General features: G+C 42.6%; 1 protein-coding gene across 1 annotated transcript in view; it reads right to left on the reverse strand.

Moving 5' to 3' along the window:
* Positions 1-21,374, reverse strand: part of ltk (leukocyte receptor tyrosine kinase) — a 182,442-nt gene that overhangs the window by 11,804 nt on the left and 149,264 nt on the right. The window contains exons 12-14 of the mRNA XM_072569266.1: positions 7,542-7,728; positions 3,450-3,540; positions 438-502 (exon numbers count right to left, since the gene is read on the reverse strand). Coding sequence (XP_072425367.1) covers positions 438-502; positions 3,450-3,540; positions 7,542-7,728 — 343 coding nt within the window. The remainder of the gene's footprint in view (positions 1-437; positions 503-3,449; positions 3,541-7,541; positions 7,729-21,374) is intronic.

The raw sequence follows: 21,374 nt of genomic DNA on the forward strand, positions 1-21,374 counted from the left end.
GCTGAAGACTTGACCAGGCCAAACAGCCTCATGAATGAGGTTCACGACTCATAATAAAGGACATGAGTAAGGCTTGTTAAGGTAAAAAGCTCAAAATGATGCCCAATAGGTATGAAAGAGCAGCAGTAATAATGAGATAAATCAAGTTAGAGAATAAAGATAAAGTGCTAATGTTCTGTAGCTTGAAGTTTATTGTAGTTTAAGAAGTAAGCTTATTACGTAAAAACTGGAAAGTACGTCCAATAAGGCTACATTCTTAGTGTGGCTAGACGTGAGCCTAGGTTAGAGAAGTGACAAAAGGACTATAGGCTTGTCCGAAAAACTCCTCTTGAACTTACTCATGACTGATATTTCTGATCTGTTACCAGTAATCCATTAAGGAGTTGGGAAGTGATCACCAAGGGATCAGAACATGAGAGGGGAATTTTCAGTATTACCTGATAATCAAAGCCTCCATCAGGAAATCCATTTCATCTTGCTCAGAGCAGATTTCTGGAAGAGTCTGTAAAAAGTAACAAAAGTAGCATGACATGAATATGAAGACCTGCAGCAGTGTTTAAGAGATCGCTGGTCAGACTGCACATATGAAGCAGGAATTGTTAGTTGGAAGGTTTTCCGATGTCGCAATGTTGCTTCCTATGTGACAATGCCTGCCAACACTATGACCATGATGGGGTCGAGCCATGGTTCTGCCACTTTCCACAGCTGTATGTAGGTATAATTGGTGGTGGGAATGGATTTGGATGTGGAGTTTTGTCTGTCTACTCCATCTCTGGACTGAAGGCCTAACATTGTTGACAGCTTGGTGAGTAAACATTGGGAAAAAGGTTTGTGAAGGAATTGTCGATAGGTCTAAATCGTGACCTATAACTACTTACCATCATAAGCTATACTGGCTATTAATTTGCTATCTCTGTCTAGATTGGTCCAATACACAGGAACATTCAGTAAACTCCCAACCCATTGCTCAAACAATATATTGCCTGAGAAGGCACAGCTCAGGTATCTGCCTGCCCAGCCTTCTTATGAAAGAGGTTGCACTCTGTCAACTGAAGATGCTTCAGGATCACAGCACAGCCCTGCAAAGGTACAGAGCAGCCCAGCACAGGTGCAGCTTTCCATACTCAGACCTTGGTGCTACAGTACCTTACACTGTCCCTTCCCTTATAAGCTCAACACTGAAGGGTAGGTACTCAGCAATCCACTGGCTACTGCTTTCATCCCAAAGCACATCAAGTACACCTGGACCCTTTAGAATGGTGCTATGCGATGTATCACAATGGTAACAGGGAGGCTACCATGCCTGTACACCCTGATCCTAACACTGGTGTTCAGATGACAAAATACCATTCCATATCATGTAGCAAGTGTTTCAAGATGGTCCATCTTGCATATCATGGTGCAGGAGGTGGCATAGTGGCTCAGTGGTTAGCACTGCTGTCTCACAGTGCCAAGGACCCAAGTTCAATTCCACCCTCGGGCAACTATCTGTGTAGAGTCTGCATATTCCCCCGTGTCTATGTGGGTTTCCTCTGGGTGCTCCAGTTTCCCCCCACAATCCAAAGATGTGCAGGTTAGATGAATTGGCCATACTAAATTTCCCGTAGTGTTAAGGGCTGTATAGGTTAGGTGCGTCAGCCATGGGAAATGTAGGGTTACAGGGAAAGGGTAGGGAGATGGGTCTTGGTGGGTTACTCTTCGGAGGGTCAGTTTGGACTTGGTTGAATGGCCTGTTTCCACACCGGAGGGATTCTGTGAGGTCAGTGATAGGAGAGACATAGCTCAACGCACAAGGCCACAAGATGTCCCTGATCATGACCAAGAGTTCATTGATGTGGTCCGTGCATTTAGTTATCAACCTGGCTGCAGTGCTGGGAACAGGTTTAGTGACTTGCTGCATTCTGGAAAGGTGACTGAGCCTTCCAGCCACTTGGTGACCCCCTTAATACAAAGTCACAGTTGGACCAGAGTGTCCTGCTTGGGATCGTCTGCTGTTGATGTTCTCCACGGACTTCAGCACTCGCACTCTACGGTGACCGATCCACTCTGAACAGGCTGATATGAGCCACACTGAGGCAGCCGATCCTTCTGAAATTAGTGGGAGTTTATTCCAGATGGGTATTAGGATTTCTACAGATTGAGAGAACCCCCAGCTCTCTTAGCCTCTCTGACAGAGGGAGCAGGCAGCATAGTTGTTCGAGAGGTGTCAATGCCTCACCTCAACGTAAGGTTAACCACCACATTCCTCACAGCCACAGAGGCAAAAATGAGAAGGAGCTGCCTCCAACTCCTTTAAGGCAACAATTGCACTCGCAGGACTCAGTGTGTTGCATATGTATATCCACAAGTAGGTTGTCCCACTCAAAACTAAATTAGAAACACTAAAATGTGCAATAGTTCGCATGGTATTTTCAGGAAAATGTTACAAATTATTTCCCATACGAAGTTTATCAGGTTCTTACTTTTGCCAGTGGAGTCTGTCCTGCTCTGCCTGAACATCCACCCACGTTCAGGAGCAGACTTCCTTGATCAGAGTTGAGATTTTACAAGCCTGACTCAATGGACAAATGGCACTTCTGTTTTGTCCAAACCCTGGTTTGTTCAAAAAGCATACCTTTGCCACCTCTTTCTCCTAACGAGCCCACTTGCCCCAACACCCCTACAAACACATGCAAATCTAGGATCTGGCCCAAGCTTGTTCTGGTCAGCAAAAGATTCCTTCCTTGCGCATTTTTCAGAACCTGCCCACAATTTTTGAGGGCCATTCCACTAAGCTCCTGACTGGCAATGTGCCATATGTCCTTCAGAAAATCTGTGGGTTTCACCTTCCATTTACCCATCAGCTTCTGAGACTCATTCTCTTCTGGGCTTCTTCAAATTCTCATCCCAAACAAAGCTGCTGTTATCATTTGACTTGTTCTTCTTTCCAGTATTTTAATGGGCAGAGGAGGATAACGTGACGTACCCAAACTCACCTTTTGCTCGACCTCTATTTTTATTGCCTCTCATCAGTAAGATGGTGACACGCATCAAGCCAACTCTGTGGTTGCTATGAAGAGAGGAGATACTAAGTTTCTAACACTGTCCAGATTGCACTAAATCTCAGTTGATTTCAACACTTCCATCCTCATTTGGATTTGTCAAAGAATACCAAAACAATCATCTGGACTGCAGCACAGGATAAATAATTTTATTTTTTAGCATTTCTTTGCAGTGAATGTACCAATAGAGGTGGAGAACAGCCATAACATTGTATGATTGGATGTTTCCAAGTGGAAGATTATTGTACTCATACCCCTTGCTTGACTATGATAGAGTTGGTAGAGTTAGGTCTTTCCTTCACCATGGAACAATTGCTCAATCAATACCTTTCCTCATGACCATGAGTAATGGTGGTACAGTGCATGACACAAAAGAGAGGGAAGAATTTTGGAAAGCCTGTTACTAACCTTGATTGCCACTTGCAAAGGGGCAGACTCTCCACCAAGTCCAACCACATGGCCCTCATAGACTTCACCAAACGCACCATGACCAAGAGCCCTAAGAGACAAAATATGAAGGAATTCTCAGTTAGAGTTGACCATATTTAATATAGTGAAATGGGCCTTCGTATTAAGTTGCAATTTAGTAACGATCATGTGATTTTCAGTGGACAATGTGGACTCAGTGAAAGATCTTGTCCACGGTTCAAGCTTCCTACTTACTCACTATCCCCTGACCCCATGATTTCACATTTGTCACTCAGTAATGACCATATTCATATATCGTCAGAGCTTGGCTTCAGAAGATCATCCTGGCTTTCTCACAGGACATCTCGGCTCTCATGGTCTCATACATAAACAAGGGCATCAATGACCATTTTCTTGTATCAGATCAACTTTGGCTCAGTCGTTTGCTCTCTTGTATCTAAATCACAAGGTTCTGGGTTCAAATCCTCCTCTGGAAACTTGAGATCCAAAACAATTAAGTACAATTTCAAGGGAGTGGTGCTTTAATGGAATTGCCACCTTTTGAAAGAGATGTTTAACAGAGGTCCTGTCTGTTTTTACTCATATGGACTTGAAGTAATCCCACAGCACTACTTTGAAGAAAAGCAGGAGAATTATAGGTGTATGGCTACCTTATTAGTTGAAGAACTGAGAGATTATGATTGCGCTGTATAGGATGTTGGTTAAGCCATGCCGAGAGTTCTGTGTGCAGTTCTGCTCAGCACACTGTAGGAAGGATGTGCAAAAGAGATGGTGCAAAAGAGATTCACCAGGATTTCGCCTAGCATTTGAGCTACAAAGAGAGACTAGGTAGCTAGAGTTGCTGTTTTTTATTTGGAGCAGAGAAGGTGCACAGATTTAAGATAAGTGGCATGAGGTTTAGAGAGAATTTAAGGAGAAAGTTTTTTTCCCACAGAGATGGGTGGGTGTCTGAAAGCCTTTGCCTGCAAGAATGGCACAGTCTGAAACCATTACAAAATTTAAGTATTTAGATGATTACTATAGCATAGTGAAACACCAAAGCATACAACACTATAGACCCATGTGGTAGGGTAGATAGGTGCTTGATGACCAGTATAGACATGATGGGCCATGGGGATTTTATGCCTGACTCCATGCCTAATTGTCCCCAGTGTCTTGCCAATTGCCATCCCTCAATGAACATCCCAAAGTCTGTCCTTATTGCATTGCTGCTTCGGGAGTCATACTATGTAGGAATTGTTTAGCACATTTCCATCATTGCTTGTGACAATGCTTCCAAAAGCATTTCATTGGCAACAAAGAGCTTTGAAACATCCAGCAGCCATGAAAAATGCTTTATAAATGCAAGCCTTTTTTAATCCCTCACCATCTGCATTCCCTGACCCACAACCAAACCCATCATCTTCTGTGTCAGTCTCGAGAATAAAAATGAATCTAACGACACCCGCTCTCTAACTTTAGCCTCTGGCCAGACTCCTCCACCTTCATTCTGCAACAATCATTTACCACAACTTGCAAAAACTACTCCCAAGTGTCCACATTTAACATCCTTGATCTCAGGAAAACCTTTACTGTCCAGTCTGCCACATTTCCCTGATACAGAGCAAACGTGCACTCCCACAAATCCTAAGGATGCTGCCTTGAATATATCTGAACCATGACTGGTGAACATCAATTGCCTGAGTCATCTGCAGGAAGGTCTCTCATCCCTCAAAACAATCTCTGTCAAGCTAATACAACACACAATTCTAATGGGCAGCACAATGGTTCAGTGGTCAGCACTGCTGCCTCACAGCAGCAAGCAGCACTGCTCCCTCCAACCATACATTCACCATGTCTAGCCTGCATCCCTGAACATTATTAGCAATTTAGCACGGCCATTCCCCCTAACCTGCATATCTTTGGACTGTGGGAGGAAACCAAAACACCCAGAGGAAACCCATGCAGACATGTGCAAACTCCGCACAGACAGTCACCTGAAGGTGGAATTGAACCCAGAACCTTGGCACTGTGAGGTAGCAGTGCTAACCACTGAGCCACCCTGCCATCCAACCTCCTCCCACAGTCCAATGATCTTTGGGTTAAGTGGATTGGCCATGCTGAAATTTACCAGGATTGTGCAGGCAAGGTGGGCTATCTATGGTTGGTGTGGACTCAATGGGCTGAATGGCCTCTTTCAGCACTGCAGGGATTCTAACATGCATATCACTATGTCCCCAACCCTCACAGTGCAATAATGACAGACTTTGTGATGCTCACTAAGGCGTAATAATTCCCAAGACAATGGGACAATTAGGCACAGAATCATGGATGGAAGCCCTCTGGCCTGTCATGTCCATGCTGGTCATCAAGCATCTATCTACTCTACACTTGGATCTACAGTATTATAGGCTGTGGTGTTTCACTATGCCTTAATAATCATGTTAATACTTCTTAAATGTTGCAATAGTTAACACCTGTACCATTCTTTCAGGCAGTGAGTTCCAAACACTCACCCCGCTAAGCGAGAAAGAAATTTCATCTTAAATCCTCTCTCAACCTCATGCCTCTTACCTTAAATCTGTACACTCTAGCAACCTACCATCCACTAAAAGGGAAAGGTTTATTGTAAATTGACCCTGTCTATGTCCCTGAGAATTCTGTAGACCTCAAACAAGATCCCGCTTCCCCCCCACTCCCACCCCGAGCCTTTGCAGCTTGCACTGTACAGGTTCCATGCTGTTTTATCCAGCAGCATAGTTCAATCAGATCAAAAACGGTTAAGGATTAAATTCTTTATGAGGGTCCAAGTGCAACAGGAGTCCGCCTACAGTTTGCAGATGTTTAATGTGTTAATCCCAGCAGCATTTGGGTGGCAGGGTGGCTCAGTGGTTCGCACTGCTACTTCACAGTGCCAGGGGCCTGGGTTAAATTCGACCCTCGGGCGACTGTTTGTGTGGAATTTGCACATTCTCCCTATGTCTGCATGGGTTTCCTCGGGTGCTACGGTTTCCTCCTACAGTCCAAAGAAATGCAGGTTAAGGGGATTGGCCATGCTAAATTGCCCATAGTGTCCAGGGATGTGCAGGCTAGGTGGATTAGCCATTGGAAATGTGTGGTTAGAGGGAGAGGGTAGGCAGTGTGGGTCTGGGTGGGATGCCCTTCGGAGGGTCAGTATGGATTCGATGGGCCAAATGGCCTACTCTCACACTGTAAGGATTCTATGGAAGCCCAACCCAGCTTTCTGGAATCTCCTTACTCAGGCTTGCTTTGCCAGGCCTGGACCATTCAATACTGCTGCAGTACAAGCCAACTAAGAACACTTGGACCATCCTCCTTAGAGGATGGGAAAGTGAGAGGAAGATGGAACTGTATTCAGAATTGGCAGGGATTCTGATAGAATAGATAGGTGGAAAGTGGTTCCACTGATTGGAGGAGCTTTAATAACTCTACGACCACTGGCAACAAACCTGGGACCTCGGTGGAGTGTAGGGGATAGGAAAAACAAAGATAATTTTCCACCACAATTTTCCTAATCATTCACAGGATGTGGACATTGCTGGCTGGGCCAGCATTTGTTGTCTGTCCTTAGTTGCCCTTGAGAAAGCGGTGGTGAGCTGACTTCTTGAACTGCTGCAGTCCATGAGTTAGACCCAAAATGCCCTTAGGGAGATCATTCTAAGATTTTGACTCAATGGCACGGAAGGAACAACAGCATATTTCCAAGTCAGGATGGTGATCAGCTTGGAAGGGAATTTGCGCATGGTGGTAGCGTTCCCGTATAATTGCAGTCCTTGCCTTGTCAGATGGTCCTGGGTTTGGAAAGAACTGTCAAATGGATCGTAGTGGAATCAGCAGTCTGAAATACACTATCTGAAAACATGTAAGGACCAAATTTTATCATAACTTTCAAATGATATTTGGATGTAAATTTTAAAAGGAAATATTTCCAGGGCTTTGAGGAAAGAGTTGGAGTTGGAGCAATTAATTCTTTCAAAGGACTTTCAGAATCACATCAGACCCAATGGTCTCCTTCTGTATTGTAAGTTTCAACGATTCTTACCTCTTCTTGAGAGTTTTAAAGTCACCCACCTCAGCAAAGAGATGTGTTTCCTGGGCACTTCCTTGAGTTCATTGAGGGATGCCACCTTGCCAGCAAAGCAGTAGTTGGGATTGTAATCGGTCATAATGGTTGAGGTTCTGATCTTACTCAGCTTGTATTCTGGGCTCTGCAGCTTCACCCTCACTGCCTGTAACCGGTTGTTCTTGCGATAGTAAACTGTCATGGGAATCAGACAAGGATTGATCAGAGGCTGATGGTGTTCAGTTATCATGTTTCAATACCAAACACACAGGGCAATAAACACACTCAACAGCCTGATAAACACAAATGGATAAGTCCTCCTATGGTGCCTCTGAGCACAGGGTTTCTTAGGCTGCATCCATCTTGATCAGTGATGGCAATTTTAATTTGATTTGTTATTGTCACATGTACTGAGATACAGTGAAAGTACTGTTTTGCGTGCAGGGAAATTATACCCGATATAAGTGCATCAGAATAATAGGACAGAATTCAGAATATAGTGCTATCACCTCAGAGTAAGTACAGAGAAAAGTCAACTCTAATATACATGAGAACTCTTCAAATCATATGAACACTGATGCCCTCCTTTTCGAGTTTCCTACTTCACTAAAGTGACTAAATTTCAAGAGCATTTTGTTGGGCATGAAGTGCCTATGGAAAAGACTTTGTTAAACTTGAAAGGGTTCTTTAAAGATTCACAAGAATGTTGCTTGGTCTGGAAGGTTTGAGCTATAGGGAGAGGCTGAATAGGCTGGAACCTTCTTCCCAGGCGCACTGGAGGGCGAGGGATGACCTTATAAAGTCAGGGTTTATTGAATTGAATTGAATTGAATTGAACTGAATTTATTGTCATGTGTACCGAGGCACAGTGAAAATAATAGGTAAACAATGGCAAAAACAAAAACACAGGTACAGGCGAATATTAAGAGTTTGTGAGTCTATTCAGTATTCTAACAACAATAGGGTAGAAACTGTTACGAAACCGGGGGTGCATATGTTCAGGCTTCTGTACAATCACAAGGGGCATGGATTGGGGGATGAGCTAAGGTCTTTTTTCCCAAGGTAGTGGCATGGGTTTAAGATGAGAGGGGAAAGATTTAAAAGGTACCTGAGGGGCAACTTTTTTACACAGAGGGTCGTGTGTGTATGGAATGAACTGCCAGAGGAAGTGGTGGAGGCCGGTACAATTACAACATTTAAAATACATCTGGGCAGGTATATGAATAGGAAGGGTTTAGAGGGCTTTGGGCCCAATGCTGACAAATGGAACCAGATGAGTTTAGAAAACCTGGTCGGCGTGTATACGTTGGACCGAGGGGACTGTTTCAGTGCTGTACGACTCTGTCTTGTGGTCAAAGATGGCACTATATAATTGCAAGCTCTTTCTTCTTTATTTTATGGCTATTTATGATCTGACCCCTGAACATACAAATCTGCTCTTGAACTGTCAGATGGTAGCAAAGTGATAAGGTCCCTGCAGCAGTAATAGAGAAGCCCCAGGAATAATGGTCTTCAACAAGGATTCACATCTTACCACAGAGATAATAACCCCTTGGTTGCCATTAAATCCCATCTAGTTCATGCCATTTAGGGGTGGAAATCTACCACTCTAATGTAGCCTGGTCTACAGATGACTTTAGGCCCACAGCAATGTGGTTGATCCCTACCTGACCCCTGAAATGGCTGTGAAAAACCACTCAGTTCAAGGGCCATCAGACATGGGCAACAAATACTGGCCTTACTGGGCATCTCATGTCCCATTAAAGAAAAGAAGATGACAAAAGAAGGACTAAACAAAAATGGCGCTGGAGGGGAAATGACCCCAGCCTTCTTTTTTTAAAGAATATTTTTAATCAACCTGTCCAGACAGTTTATGATACACCTCTGGATTTGGTGGGGCATGATCAAGGATCCTCTGGCCCAAAGTTAGAGACATCACAAGGGACCTGAACCCAGCTCTATATTGGTTTTAAAATCCCACCACGAAATGTTGAATGCAACTATGGGTCACTCTTGCCTCTGTATCAGGGGCTTTGTGGGTTTAAATCCCATTCTAGGCTCCCAGGCCAATAGTTGTCCCTTAATAGCATCATTTAAAAGAACACGTAGATGATCTGATCACTGTTCGTACTGTCGAAAAGTGAGGTGCTGGAAAAGCACAGCAGGCAAAGCAGCATCTGAGGAGCAGGAGAGTTGACATTTCTGGCATAAGCCCTTCATCAGGTGACCTGCGGTGCTTTTCCAGTGCCTCACTTTTTGACTCTGATCTCCAGCATCTCAGTCCTCACACTCTCCTATCTAGTTGTGTGTAAATTGACCACTACCATTATTATCCACAACAGTGACTACAAAGTATTTCAATAGCTGTGCAGCATTTTGCAGCATCCTGAGGTTGAAATACGTGCTATATAAATGCACTCTTTGTTAAAAAAAATCATTTTAAAAGACTTTTTCTCCAAATAAAAATAGAGGCTTTAAATCTCTCTATATTGGCTGTGGGATCAATGATGTTCCTAATCATCAACAAGTAGGTATCCTTTTAAATAATTATCAAAGGCTTGATGAAAACATCAATTCCATTTCTTAACAACGACACTTTCAAATTGAATTCTTTTGACAGCTGCACAAACAACTCCAGTCTGAAGCTTTTATTTCTTTATGGAGGTGAAAAACCCAGCAATGGTTGCAGGACAAGTGAGTGATGTTGACAATGCTGAGAATAAGTTTAAAAAGTTTGAGTTTTGACAGAGATTTTGCCAAGCCTCCATGCACCTCTCCCCCCCCCCCCCCCCCATCCCACCACATTGTCCTATCCACCCACCCATACAATCATTGAGCAATTATCCCACTGATATTTTATTATTCTTGATTGCACTGTTGAAAGTGGTGATTTATACTAAGGAAGTGCTTGATGCATTTGTGCATGAACAAACTGAGCCAATAAGTGCAAGTACACGGGGTGGCACGGTGGCGCAGTGGTTAGCACAGCTGCCTCACAGCACCAAAGACCCGGGTTCAATTCTCGCCTCAGGTGACTGTGTGGAGTTTGCACATTCTCCCCGTGTCTGCGTGGGTTTCCTCCGGGTACTTTGGTTTCCTCCCACAGTCCAAAAATGTGCAGGTTAGGTGAATTGGCTATGCTAAATTGCCCATAGTGTTAGGTGTAGGGTAAATGTAGGGGAATGGCTGTGGGTGGGTGCACTTCGGCGGGTCGGTGTGGACTTGTTGGGTCAAAGGGCCTGTTTCTACGCTGTAAGTAATCTAATCTACTTGGTAGCAGAGTCTTTAGTAAGTGCAAATAAGTGGCTGTAGAGTCAGATACATTAGGGACATTTAAGCAGCTCTTGGATAGGCAGATGGATAATATTAAAATGAAATGTATGTAGGTTAGTTTCATCTTAGAGTAGGAGAAAAGGTTGGCACAACATCAAGGGTCAAAGGGCCAGTACTGTACTGTTCTATGTACAACTGCAACACCAAGGTAAAGTTGAATGAGTGTAAGCTTAAAGAGTGTCCAGCAAAACTGAAGTCAAGGGGGACCAGGAGGCAGAATTCTCTAATCGTTAGAGCTATACCAAGCAAGAAGAATGTTGTAGCTAAGCATTGCTGAAAAAAAACAAAGATGAAACTATTCATTTTGCACTCATCAGGACTAGGACACTTGAAAAAGGGACACAAACATAATACAGCATGAGAGGAGGGTGATGACTGATTGAGCCATCATCAACATGCGCAGTTACCTGTCAATCTTAAGTCTGAGACCAGGTAGCTAGACTTTGATTGGTTAGACTCAGAAATTGCCATGGGAACGCAAACAGGGCTTGGTGATCTCCATGACCTGTTTTCCTCCCAAGTGAAAATGCGGCAGTGTATGCATGAATCCCTTTTACTGACAGAAAACAGGGTCCTTTTTGTTAATCTATGTAGCTTCTAGTATTGTTGTTCTTGTTGTAAGTTAGTCACCTCAGCTCCAAGACATCTATGCAGGAGCTCCTCAGGTTAGTGTTCTAGGCCCAACCATCTTCAGCTGCTTCATCAATGACATTCCCTCCATCATAAGGTCAGAAGTGGGGATGTTGCTGACAATTGTGCAATGTTCAGCACCATTCATGACTCCTCCAATACTGAAGCAATCTATGTTCAAATGCGACAATGTCTAGACAATATCCAGACTAGGTATGATAAATGGAAGTAACATCATACTGCAAAAATGCCAGGCAATGACCATTTCTAACTTGAGAGAATCTAACCATCTAACCCTGGACATTCATCACCATTTCCAAATTCCCACTACCAACATTCTGGCTGTTACCATTTTCCAGGTACTGAATTGAAATACTCGTATCAATATTGTAGATATAAGATAGCAAGTGAACATTTGGGATTCTGCCGTAATACATTTACCGATCTCTTGATTCATTTATGGGATGTGGGCATCATTGGCTGGGCCCAGCATTCATTGCCCATGACAAGGTGGTGGTGAAATGCTTTCATGAATTGTTGCAGGCTTTTTGGTGTTAGTATACTTACAGTGCTGTCAGGGAGGGAGTTCCAGGATTTTAACCAGCAAAACTGAAGGAATGGTGACATATTTCCAAGTCAGGATGGCAAGTGGCTTGGAGAGGAACTTGCAGAGGTGTGGCATCAAGGATTCCTAGCAAAACTAGAGTCAATGGGAATCAGAGTGAAAATTCAGGTATCTGCTGCCTTTGTCCTTCTAGATGGAAGTGGTCATGGGTTTGGAAGTTGCTGTCTAAAGAACCTTGATAAATTTCTGTGCATCTTATAAATGATATATAGTACTGTAACTGAATGCTGATGATGGATGGAGTAGATGCTTGTAAATGTGCTAATCAAGCAGGCTGCTTTGTCCTGAATGGTGTCAAGCTTCTTGATATTGTTGGAGCTGCACGCATCTAGGCAGGGAGTATCCCAACACACTCCTGACTTATGCCTTGCAGATGATGTATAGACTTTGGGGAGTCAGGAGGTGAGTTACTTGCCAAGGTATTCTTAACCTCTGACTTGTTCTTGTAGCCACAAGTTTATGTTGCGAGTCCAGCTCTGTTTCTGGTCAAGGGTAACCTTCAGGATGCTGACAGTGGAGGATTCAGTGATGGTAACATCATTGAATGTCAAGAGGTGGTGGTTAGATTATTGGAGATGGTCACTGTCTGGCATTTGCATGGCACAAAATGTTACTTGCCACTTGACAGCCAAAGCCTGGATTTTACCTGGATCTTGTTGCATTTGAACATGGACTGCTTCTGTTTCTGAAGAGTCACAAATGGTGCTGAACATTGTGCAATCATAGGCCAACATCCCCACTTCTGACTGTATGATGGTGGGATGGTCAGTGATGAAGCAGCTGAAGATGTTTGGGCCTGGGACACTAACCTAAGAGACTTTGTACAGATGTTCTGGAGCTGAGATGATGGTCCTGCAGCAACCACAACCACGTTCATATGTGTCAGGTATGACCTAAACCAGATGACAATCTTTTCCCCTGATTCTACTGATTTCAGTTTTGCTAGGGTTCTTTGATGCCACACCCATTTGAAAGCAGCCTTGATGGCAAGGTCGTCACTCTCACCTCACCTCTGAAATTCAGCTCTTTTATCCATTTTTGAAGCAAGTCTATAATGAGGTCAGGAGCTGAGTGGCCCTGGCAGAACCCAAACTCGATGACACGGACCACCTTCCATCACTTTACTGATGATCGAGAGTAGGCTGATGGGGCAGTAATTGCCCAGATTGGATGTCTCCTGCTTTTTGTGACCAGGCCATACTAGGCAATTTTCCACGTTGTCAAGTGGATTACAGTGTTGCAACTGAACTGGAAGAACTTGGCTATAGATACAGGACATTCTGAAGTGTGAATCTACATTAGTATTGCCAGAATACTATCAAGGCCCCAGGTCTTTGTAGAATCCAGTGCCTGGATATCAAATGGAGTGAATCAAATTGGCTGAAGACTGACATCTCTGACGGTGGGGAATTTGGGAGGAGGCTAAGATATATCATCCATTCAACACTTCCAGCTGAAGACTGCTGTGAATGCTTCAGCTTTATCTTTTGCACTAATGTGCTGGGCTCTTCTATCATTGAGATTTGGGATATTTGTGCGGCCTTCTCCTCCAGTGAGTTGTTAATTGTCCATCACCATTCACGACTGGATGTGGCAGGACTGCAGAGCGTGGATCTGATCTTTTGGTTATAGGATCATTTAGCCCTGTGTCTATCACTTGTTGCTTATGCTGTTTCACTTTTTTGGCAGCTTCATTGGTTAACATCTCATTTTTAGCTATGCCTGATGCTGCTCCTGGTTCCCTCACCACCTACCTGCAGACCCAGTCTAACAGCTACAGCCTTTAGGACTTGACCAGCTTGATCAGTCGTGCTGCTGCCAAGCCACTCTTGGTGAACACTGAAATCCCCCACCCAGAGTACATTTTGCACCCTTGCCAGCCTCGGTGCTTCCTCCAACTGGTGTTCAAATAAGAAGAGGAGAGTATGTGGTAATCAGTTGGAGGTTTCCTTGCCCATGTTTGATCTGATGCCATGAAACCAGAATCAATAATGAGGACTCCCAGAGCAATTCCATCTCGATTGAGTGCTACTGTGCTGCCACTTCTGCTGTGTCTATCCTGCGATAGGACAGTTAGTCTATATGCTGACAGTGTTTACTGGGACATTGCAAGGTGCAATTCTATGAACATGACTTTGTTAGGCTGCTGCTTGACTAATCTGTGACAAATATGACCCCTATCTACAAGATACAAGTCAGGAGTATGATGCTATTTGTCTCGATGAATATGTCTCCAACAACACTCAACAATCTGAAAGCTGTCCAGGATAAAGCAGCCCTGCTTCACAGCACCCTATTCACCTTAAATGCTAATGAGCAGCAGCAATATGGACGAGCTACAGGATAAATTTATAAATGACTTGGATGAAGAGGTTGAGGGGTGGGTTAGTAAATTTGCAGATGACACAAAGGTTGGAGGTGCCATCAATAGTATTGAGGGCTACTGCAGGCTGCAGCGTGACATAGACAGGATGCAGAGCTGGGCTGAGAAATGGTAGATGGAGTTCAACCTGGACAAATGTGAGGTGATGCATTTTGGAAGGTCAAACTCGAATGAATATGGGATTAAAGTCAGGATTCTTGGCAGTGTGGAGGAACAGAGGGATCTGGGTGTGCAAGTACATAGATCCCTCAAAGTTGCCACCCATGTGGATAGGGTTGTTAAGAAAGCATATGGTGTTTTGGCTTTCATTAACAGGGGGATCAAGTTTAAGAGCCACGAGGTTTTGCTGCAACTCTACAAGTCCCTGGTGAGACCACACTTGGAATATTGTGTACAGGAAAGATACAGAGGCTTTGGAGTGGGTGCAAAGAAGGTTTACAAGGATGCTGCCTGGACTGGAGGGCTTGCCTTATGAAGAAAGGTTGAATAAGCTTGGACTTTTCTCTCTGGAGAGAAGGAGGAAGAGAGAAGACCCGATTGAGGTGTACAAAATAATGAGAGGAATAGATAGCTAGAGTCTTTTCCCCAGGGTAGGATTGACTGGTACGAGAAGTCATAGTTTGAAGATAATAGGAGGAAGGTATAAAGGAGATGTCAGAGGTAGGTTCTTTACACAGAGAGTTATGAATGCATGGAATGCGTTGTCAGCTGTGCTGGTGGAAGCAGAGTCATTGGGGACATTTAAGCGACTGCTGGACATACACATGGATAGCAGTGAAATGAGGGGTGCATGGGTTAAGTTACTATATTTTACATTAGGATTAAATTTTGGCACAACATCATGGGCCAAAGGACCTGTTCTGCGCTGTACTTTTCTATGTTCTATGAAGCACTGCAGCAACTTATTAAACTTCCTTCAACTGCAGTTCTCCATGAACACTATCATTTAGAAATTCAATGACAGCTGATACATGGAACATCACCTCCTGCAAGTTCTCCTTCAACCCCCAATCACCTTAATTAATTAGATACCATTAAAACATCTAATTCTGAAGTAATCCACTTCTGATGTCCCAAAATTCTTTCTTATGAAGCAAGATTCTGGTTGAACTATCCCTTAACTGTTTTGCTGCAAAACCTTTGTTCACCTTACTGAACAAAAACACAATAAAACCATAAGATATAGGAGCAGATATCAGGTCATTCAGCCCATTGAATCTGCTCCGCTATTCTATCATGGCTGATAGGTTTCTCATCCACATTCTCCTGCTTTCTCTCCATAACCCATGATCCCCTTGATACTCAAAAACCTCGCCTCTACAGCCTTCTGTGGCAATTAATTCCTAGATTCACCACTACCTGGCTGAAGAGGTTTCTCATCTCTGTTCTAAAAGGTCTTCTCTTTACTCTAAGGCTATGCCCTTGGGTCCTAGACTCTCCTACCAATGGAAACACCTTCCCAACATCCACTCTGTCCAGGCCATTCAGTATTCTGTATGTTTCAATTAGATCACCCCTCATCCTTCTAAACTTCATAGAGTATCAACCCAGAGTCCTCAAATGTTCCTCATATGTTAAGTTTTCATTCCTGGGACCATTCCCCTGAATCTCCTCTGAACACGGTCCAGGGGCAATACATCCTTTCTGAAATATGGAGCCCAAAACTGCGTACAATACTCCAAATGTGGCTTGACTAAAGTCTACAAGAGCCTCAAAAATATATCCCTGCTTTTATATATTCAACTTCACTCTGAATAAAAACCATCATTGCATTTGCCTTCCTAACTACTGACTCAACCTGAAAGTTTACCTTGAAAGGATCCTAGATTAGAACACCCAATATCTTTGCACTTCAGACTTCTGAATGTGGAGATACATGGAAATACTATCAATTGCTGTTTCCTCTCCAAGTTACTCTCAATCCTGGCTGGAAATATATCACTGTTCATTCACTGTCGTTGGGTCATAATCCTGAAATTCCCTCCCGAAGGGCATTGTGGGTCTACCTACAGCAGGTGGACTGCAGCAGTTCAAGACAACAACTCACCACTACCTTCCCAAGGACAACTAGAGATGGGCAATAAATGCTGGCCAACCAGTGACACCCATATCCCATGAAAGAATAAAGAAGAAATCCATCAGGCCTGAGCTTTAAAGGTCCAAATGAGTCCAAAAAGGTCCAAATCTTCTTCTGGGAGAAAATAGCAGATTTGTAGTATCTTGTGTGTGATTATGTAATTCCTGGTTTCATTCCTGAAAGGTCTAGTTGCAGTTGTGAGGTTACAAACCCTATTCTTGATTCTTCCACCAGCAGAATTAGTTTTTCTCTCACCCTTTCAGGGATTATCCATCACTTTAAGCTTCTCAGTTAGCACTCCTCAATGTCCTGCAAGTCTGGAAACAAAAGCCAAGCTGTGCAACCTGAACATTAATGGAATGTTCTGCAGGGGAGACAAAGATATTACTGACAGCTGTATTCAAGAAAAAGACTTGTTAAAGCCCATTTGTGCTTGACAGCTTGAAAAAAGATTTTTAAATAACTTACTGATTATATTAATAAAGACAATATGATAGGTATGGTATACAAAATATAGACATGGATTAATTATAATGTACACAATGGTGTAATGGGTTACCTGTAGTGTACATGGAGGAGTATTGGGTTAATGTTAGTGTACACAGTGGAGTATTGGGTTAATGGTAGAGTACATGATAGTGTAATGGGTTAACTGTACTGTACACAGTGGGAGAATTGGGATAAAGTTAGTGTACACAGTGGATAATGGGTTAACTGCTTGTGTACACAGTAGAGTATTGGTTTAAGCGTACATGGTGAAGTAATGGGTTAATGGTAGAGTACCATTGGGTTAACCACTGTACACAGTGGAGTATTGGGTTCATGTTAGTGTACACAATGGAATAATGGGTTACTGTGATAAGTCTATGATGTACTGATGTTATTGGTTACATGACAGTGGGGGGAGAGTTTGGAGAGAGATCTCATGAAGAAGACACATAGGACTCTTAAGTCTATGAATCAAAAGCTAGTAAATAAAAGGTTCTTTTTTAAATAAACAGTCTGCACAAAAAGTATCAGACCCCCTAACTCTCGACAAGAGGATGGGACATGGCGAGAACAGATTATCCCAACGTCAGACAAGCATTGAAGAAAAAGTTAGTGAGATGGCAAACCCACAGAGGGACTTTGACAGCAGTTCAAAATGGAAGAAAGAAAAAAATTCCAAACTCACCATGGGAGCAGCTGGCATGAACAGGGGAATGAAACCAGAATCAGAAAACAGAAAAATAGCAAATGAGCTTCCTTCAGGGCTCCACAGTATTATTGAATCATCACAGACACTTCCAGCGCCGAACATTGAGAATCCAGAAGTGGGAAGGGAGCATTTTATCAGAAAGCAAATGGCCTCAAGAGTTCAAGGGGAGGGCCCAGCATGATCAGGTCAGTCGTCTGCTCCATGCAATCGCAAATATCATAGATGATGTGTCAACCATGCAAGGGTGGGATGAGATTTCATCTCCTTCCAAAGAAATCCTGTGAGCCTTCGGTGAATATTTTAGTTTTTGTAAGAACCTGATCATTGAGCAGATTACATTTATAAATGGAAGGAGGAAATTGATTCCTTTATCGGTGATCCTTACAGATTAGCAGAAAATGGCACGAGTGGATATCTAAAGGATGAACATCTAAAGGAGCAGATATCTAAACAGTGATAGTCATTGGCTGCTAGATGAGTTATTCTCTGCTTTATGGCAATCAAAGGAGAATTTATGCTTCTGAAGGTGGTCGAATGTTGTTTCTGAGGCAGACAGAGATGCAGACTGAAGCCAAATCATTTGATAAAACGTGGAAAGCCTGAAGCTCCATTAAAGAAGTCAAGTGAGTTTACAGGCCCAAAAACAGAAAATGTGCTAGTGCCAAAATCTGTCAAAAATAGTGCACCGAAATGGAGGTAGTACAGTGCCAGACACCGGGGTTTGATTTCAGCCACGGGTGACTGCCTGTGTGGAGTTTCCATGTTCTTACTGTGCCTCTGTGAATTTTCTCCAGGTGCTCTGGTTTCTTCTCACAGTCCAAAATGTGCAGATTACGTGGATTGGCCATGCTAAATTGCCTATAATATCCAGGGACATGCAAGGGGATAGATCTGGGTGAGATGCTGCTTGAAGGGTTGGTGCGGATTCAATGGGCTGAATAGCCTGGTTCCACACTGTAAGGATTCAATGAATTCCCATTCGAAAATACTTTAGATTTGGAAGGAACGAGTCACAGAAACATGATAACTGTCCAGCAGGGGAGCAGAGTGCCACAGCTGTGGTAAATCCAGTCATTTTAAAAAGTATTATTCCAAAACCGTAATCATGTGAAGTAAAAGACAAGAGTATTGAACATAACCAGATACAGGAATTAGGAGAATTACAGCCACTGAAGCTAGTCAACCTGGGAGGGAACAATTACCTCGACAATATATAGTGGTTATTAAGTCTCAATGTAGAGGGACATTTTACTGAGTTTAAACAGGACATTACAACTGATGTTTTTACAGTATCTGAATATAAAAATGGTTTGAGCAGGTCAAGTTAAACATGTGACAATCAAACTGCAAGGCCCAAGGATACAAGTTTGAAAGTAAAAGATGAGTGGTGAGATTAAAATATAATGACAGAGATATAACAACCACTTTACAATTTACTGAAAAAGTCTTTTTTTAACCTCTCAGCAAGAAAGGTGCTCAAGATCAGAACAGATTTATAAAATAGATGAAGCTACTAAGGAAGAAAGCAATAAAATTTATAAAAGAATTTTGTCAACGTTGTCAGGTTTAGATGGATTGAAAGATAAGTACCACATACATTGCAGGCAAATATGAAATCAGTTTGTACTTTTACTCCAAGCAAGGTAGGACACCCACTCTGAGAAAGGTACCATAGTGTGTTTAGTGAGGACAGAAATTGAAAGAATGAAACAAGTGGGAGTTATTTCACTGATCAACCCAAGTGGTGTGCAGTTGTGGTCACTATTTCCAAAGTAAGTGGGGATATTCGGATTTTCTTGGACCTGGCTAAATTCAATAAAGCTGTAACATATATGATCCTGGCAGTGTTATCAGAGTTCCATTAGTGAACAGTACAATGTTCACAAAATCAGACACTCACAGTGGATTTTGGCAAATACCTTTAGTCCAGGAATCACAGCTATTAACTATTTTTATAATGTCTTTTGGTCATTGTTACTCAAAAGACTACCTTTAGAAGTGTGTCCTGTACCTGAAATATTCCAATGGGCAATGTTCAACTTACTGGATTAGTGGTGCTGGAAGAGCACAGCAGTTCAGGCAGCATCCAACGAGCAGCGAAATCAACGTTTTGGGCAAAAGCCCTTAAAATTTATTCCTGATGAAGGGCTTTTGCCCGAAACGTTGATTTCGCTGCTCGTTGGATGCTGCCTGAACTGCTGTGCTCTTCCAGCACCACTAATCCAGTATTTGATTTTCAGCATCTGCAGTCATTGTTTTTACAATGTTCAACTTACTCCAAGGGAAAAGATGAAATAGTTTATAATATGGAGAGAGCATTTTGACAGATAACAGAACTGAAAAGGTACTTGGAGAAATTCACACATAATCTGTCAGTGATTAGTGAACTGTAGAGGGAGCTGTTGAGACAGAGCCATCAGTGGTGCTGGAACATTGATGAGAGAAATTCTTTCAAAGGGATCATGGGAATTATTTCCTTCTTCCAAACTAGTTACCAGTAAGAATTTCTGTGTGTCCATCTTCTCTTCTCAATCCCTTTTCCCAGCAATACCCATTACAGATATTCAATCCAGTGAACTATTACTCCTACTTTCATTCTTTAATTTTTTTCTTACCCAACAGTCGAGGTTGCAAGACTTTCCGTTTGATAACTTGCTGCATATTCACTAGATGTGATTTTCTCCAACTCAATGAGTTACACAGACAGGCTAATTCACTAACTTTTCTCTGACTACTTTGAGGCTGCTAAACGTCACATCTGCTACAAATCCCTTCTTCTGAATTGAATTGCTTCTGGCCTCTCTTTCTAGAAATAGTAAACTAAGTTGAAGACTGTGATGCTGGAAAAGTACAGCCGGTCAGGCAGCATCCCAGGAGCAGTAGAATCAACATTTTGGGCATAAGCCCGTCATCAGGAATCCTGATGAAGATCTTATGCCCGAAACATCGATTCTCTGGCTCCTCGGATGCTGCCTGACCAGTTATGCTTTTCTAGCATCACACTCTTCAACTCTGATCTCCAGCATCTGAATTCCTCACTTTTTCCATAAGTAGTAAACACTCAACTTAGTAAAGTTTCAGAAATCATCTCACCAATTAGCTCATCTAGTCATCTAACTCAATCCATTACTTGGAAATGTTGGTTTGATACATTGCTAAAAAGAAACATTAATTTTCTGACCCTTAAAAACACATTACCCTCACAGAACTGGAAACCAACCTCCTTTTAGCTCTACCTTAGAACCAAGTTCCAAATAATAATACATTCTAATCACAGAATATTAAAACATTGAGTAAGAACTCAATGGTGAATATGGTATTCAAGGATTACCTGTTAAATATTCAACCATCAGTCTCAGCTATCAACTATTAGGGAAAACAAAAGAACTTTTACCACCATCATTTCCAGCAAGGCCTTGGGAAAAGGTAGAAATAAAACTAGTATCCGAGCAGAAACAGTGATAAAATCATTCAAATAAATCTATTCAACTCACAGTATTCCTGACGTAGCTCCATTTGGAAAAGAGAACTTTGAAAATTTGCAGAAGATTATGGATTCATTCATCCAACAAATTCACCTTATTGCCCTCAAGCA

The sequence above is a fragment of the Chiloscyllium punctatum genome, chromosome 4, assembly GCF_047496795.1.
Source record: "Chiloscyllium punctatum isolate Juve2018m chromosome 4, sChiPun1.3, whole genome shotgun sequence".
Lineage (NCBI taxonomy): Eukaryota > Metazoa > Chordata > Chondrichthyes > Orectolobiformes > Hemiscylliidae > Chiloscyllium > Chiloscyllium punctatum.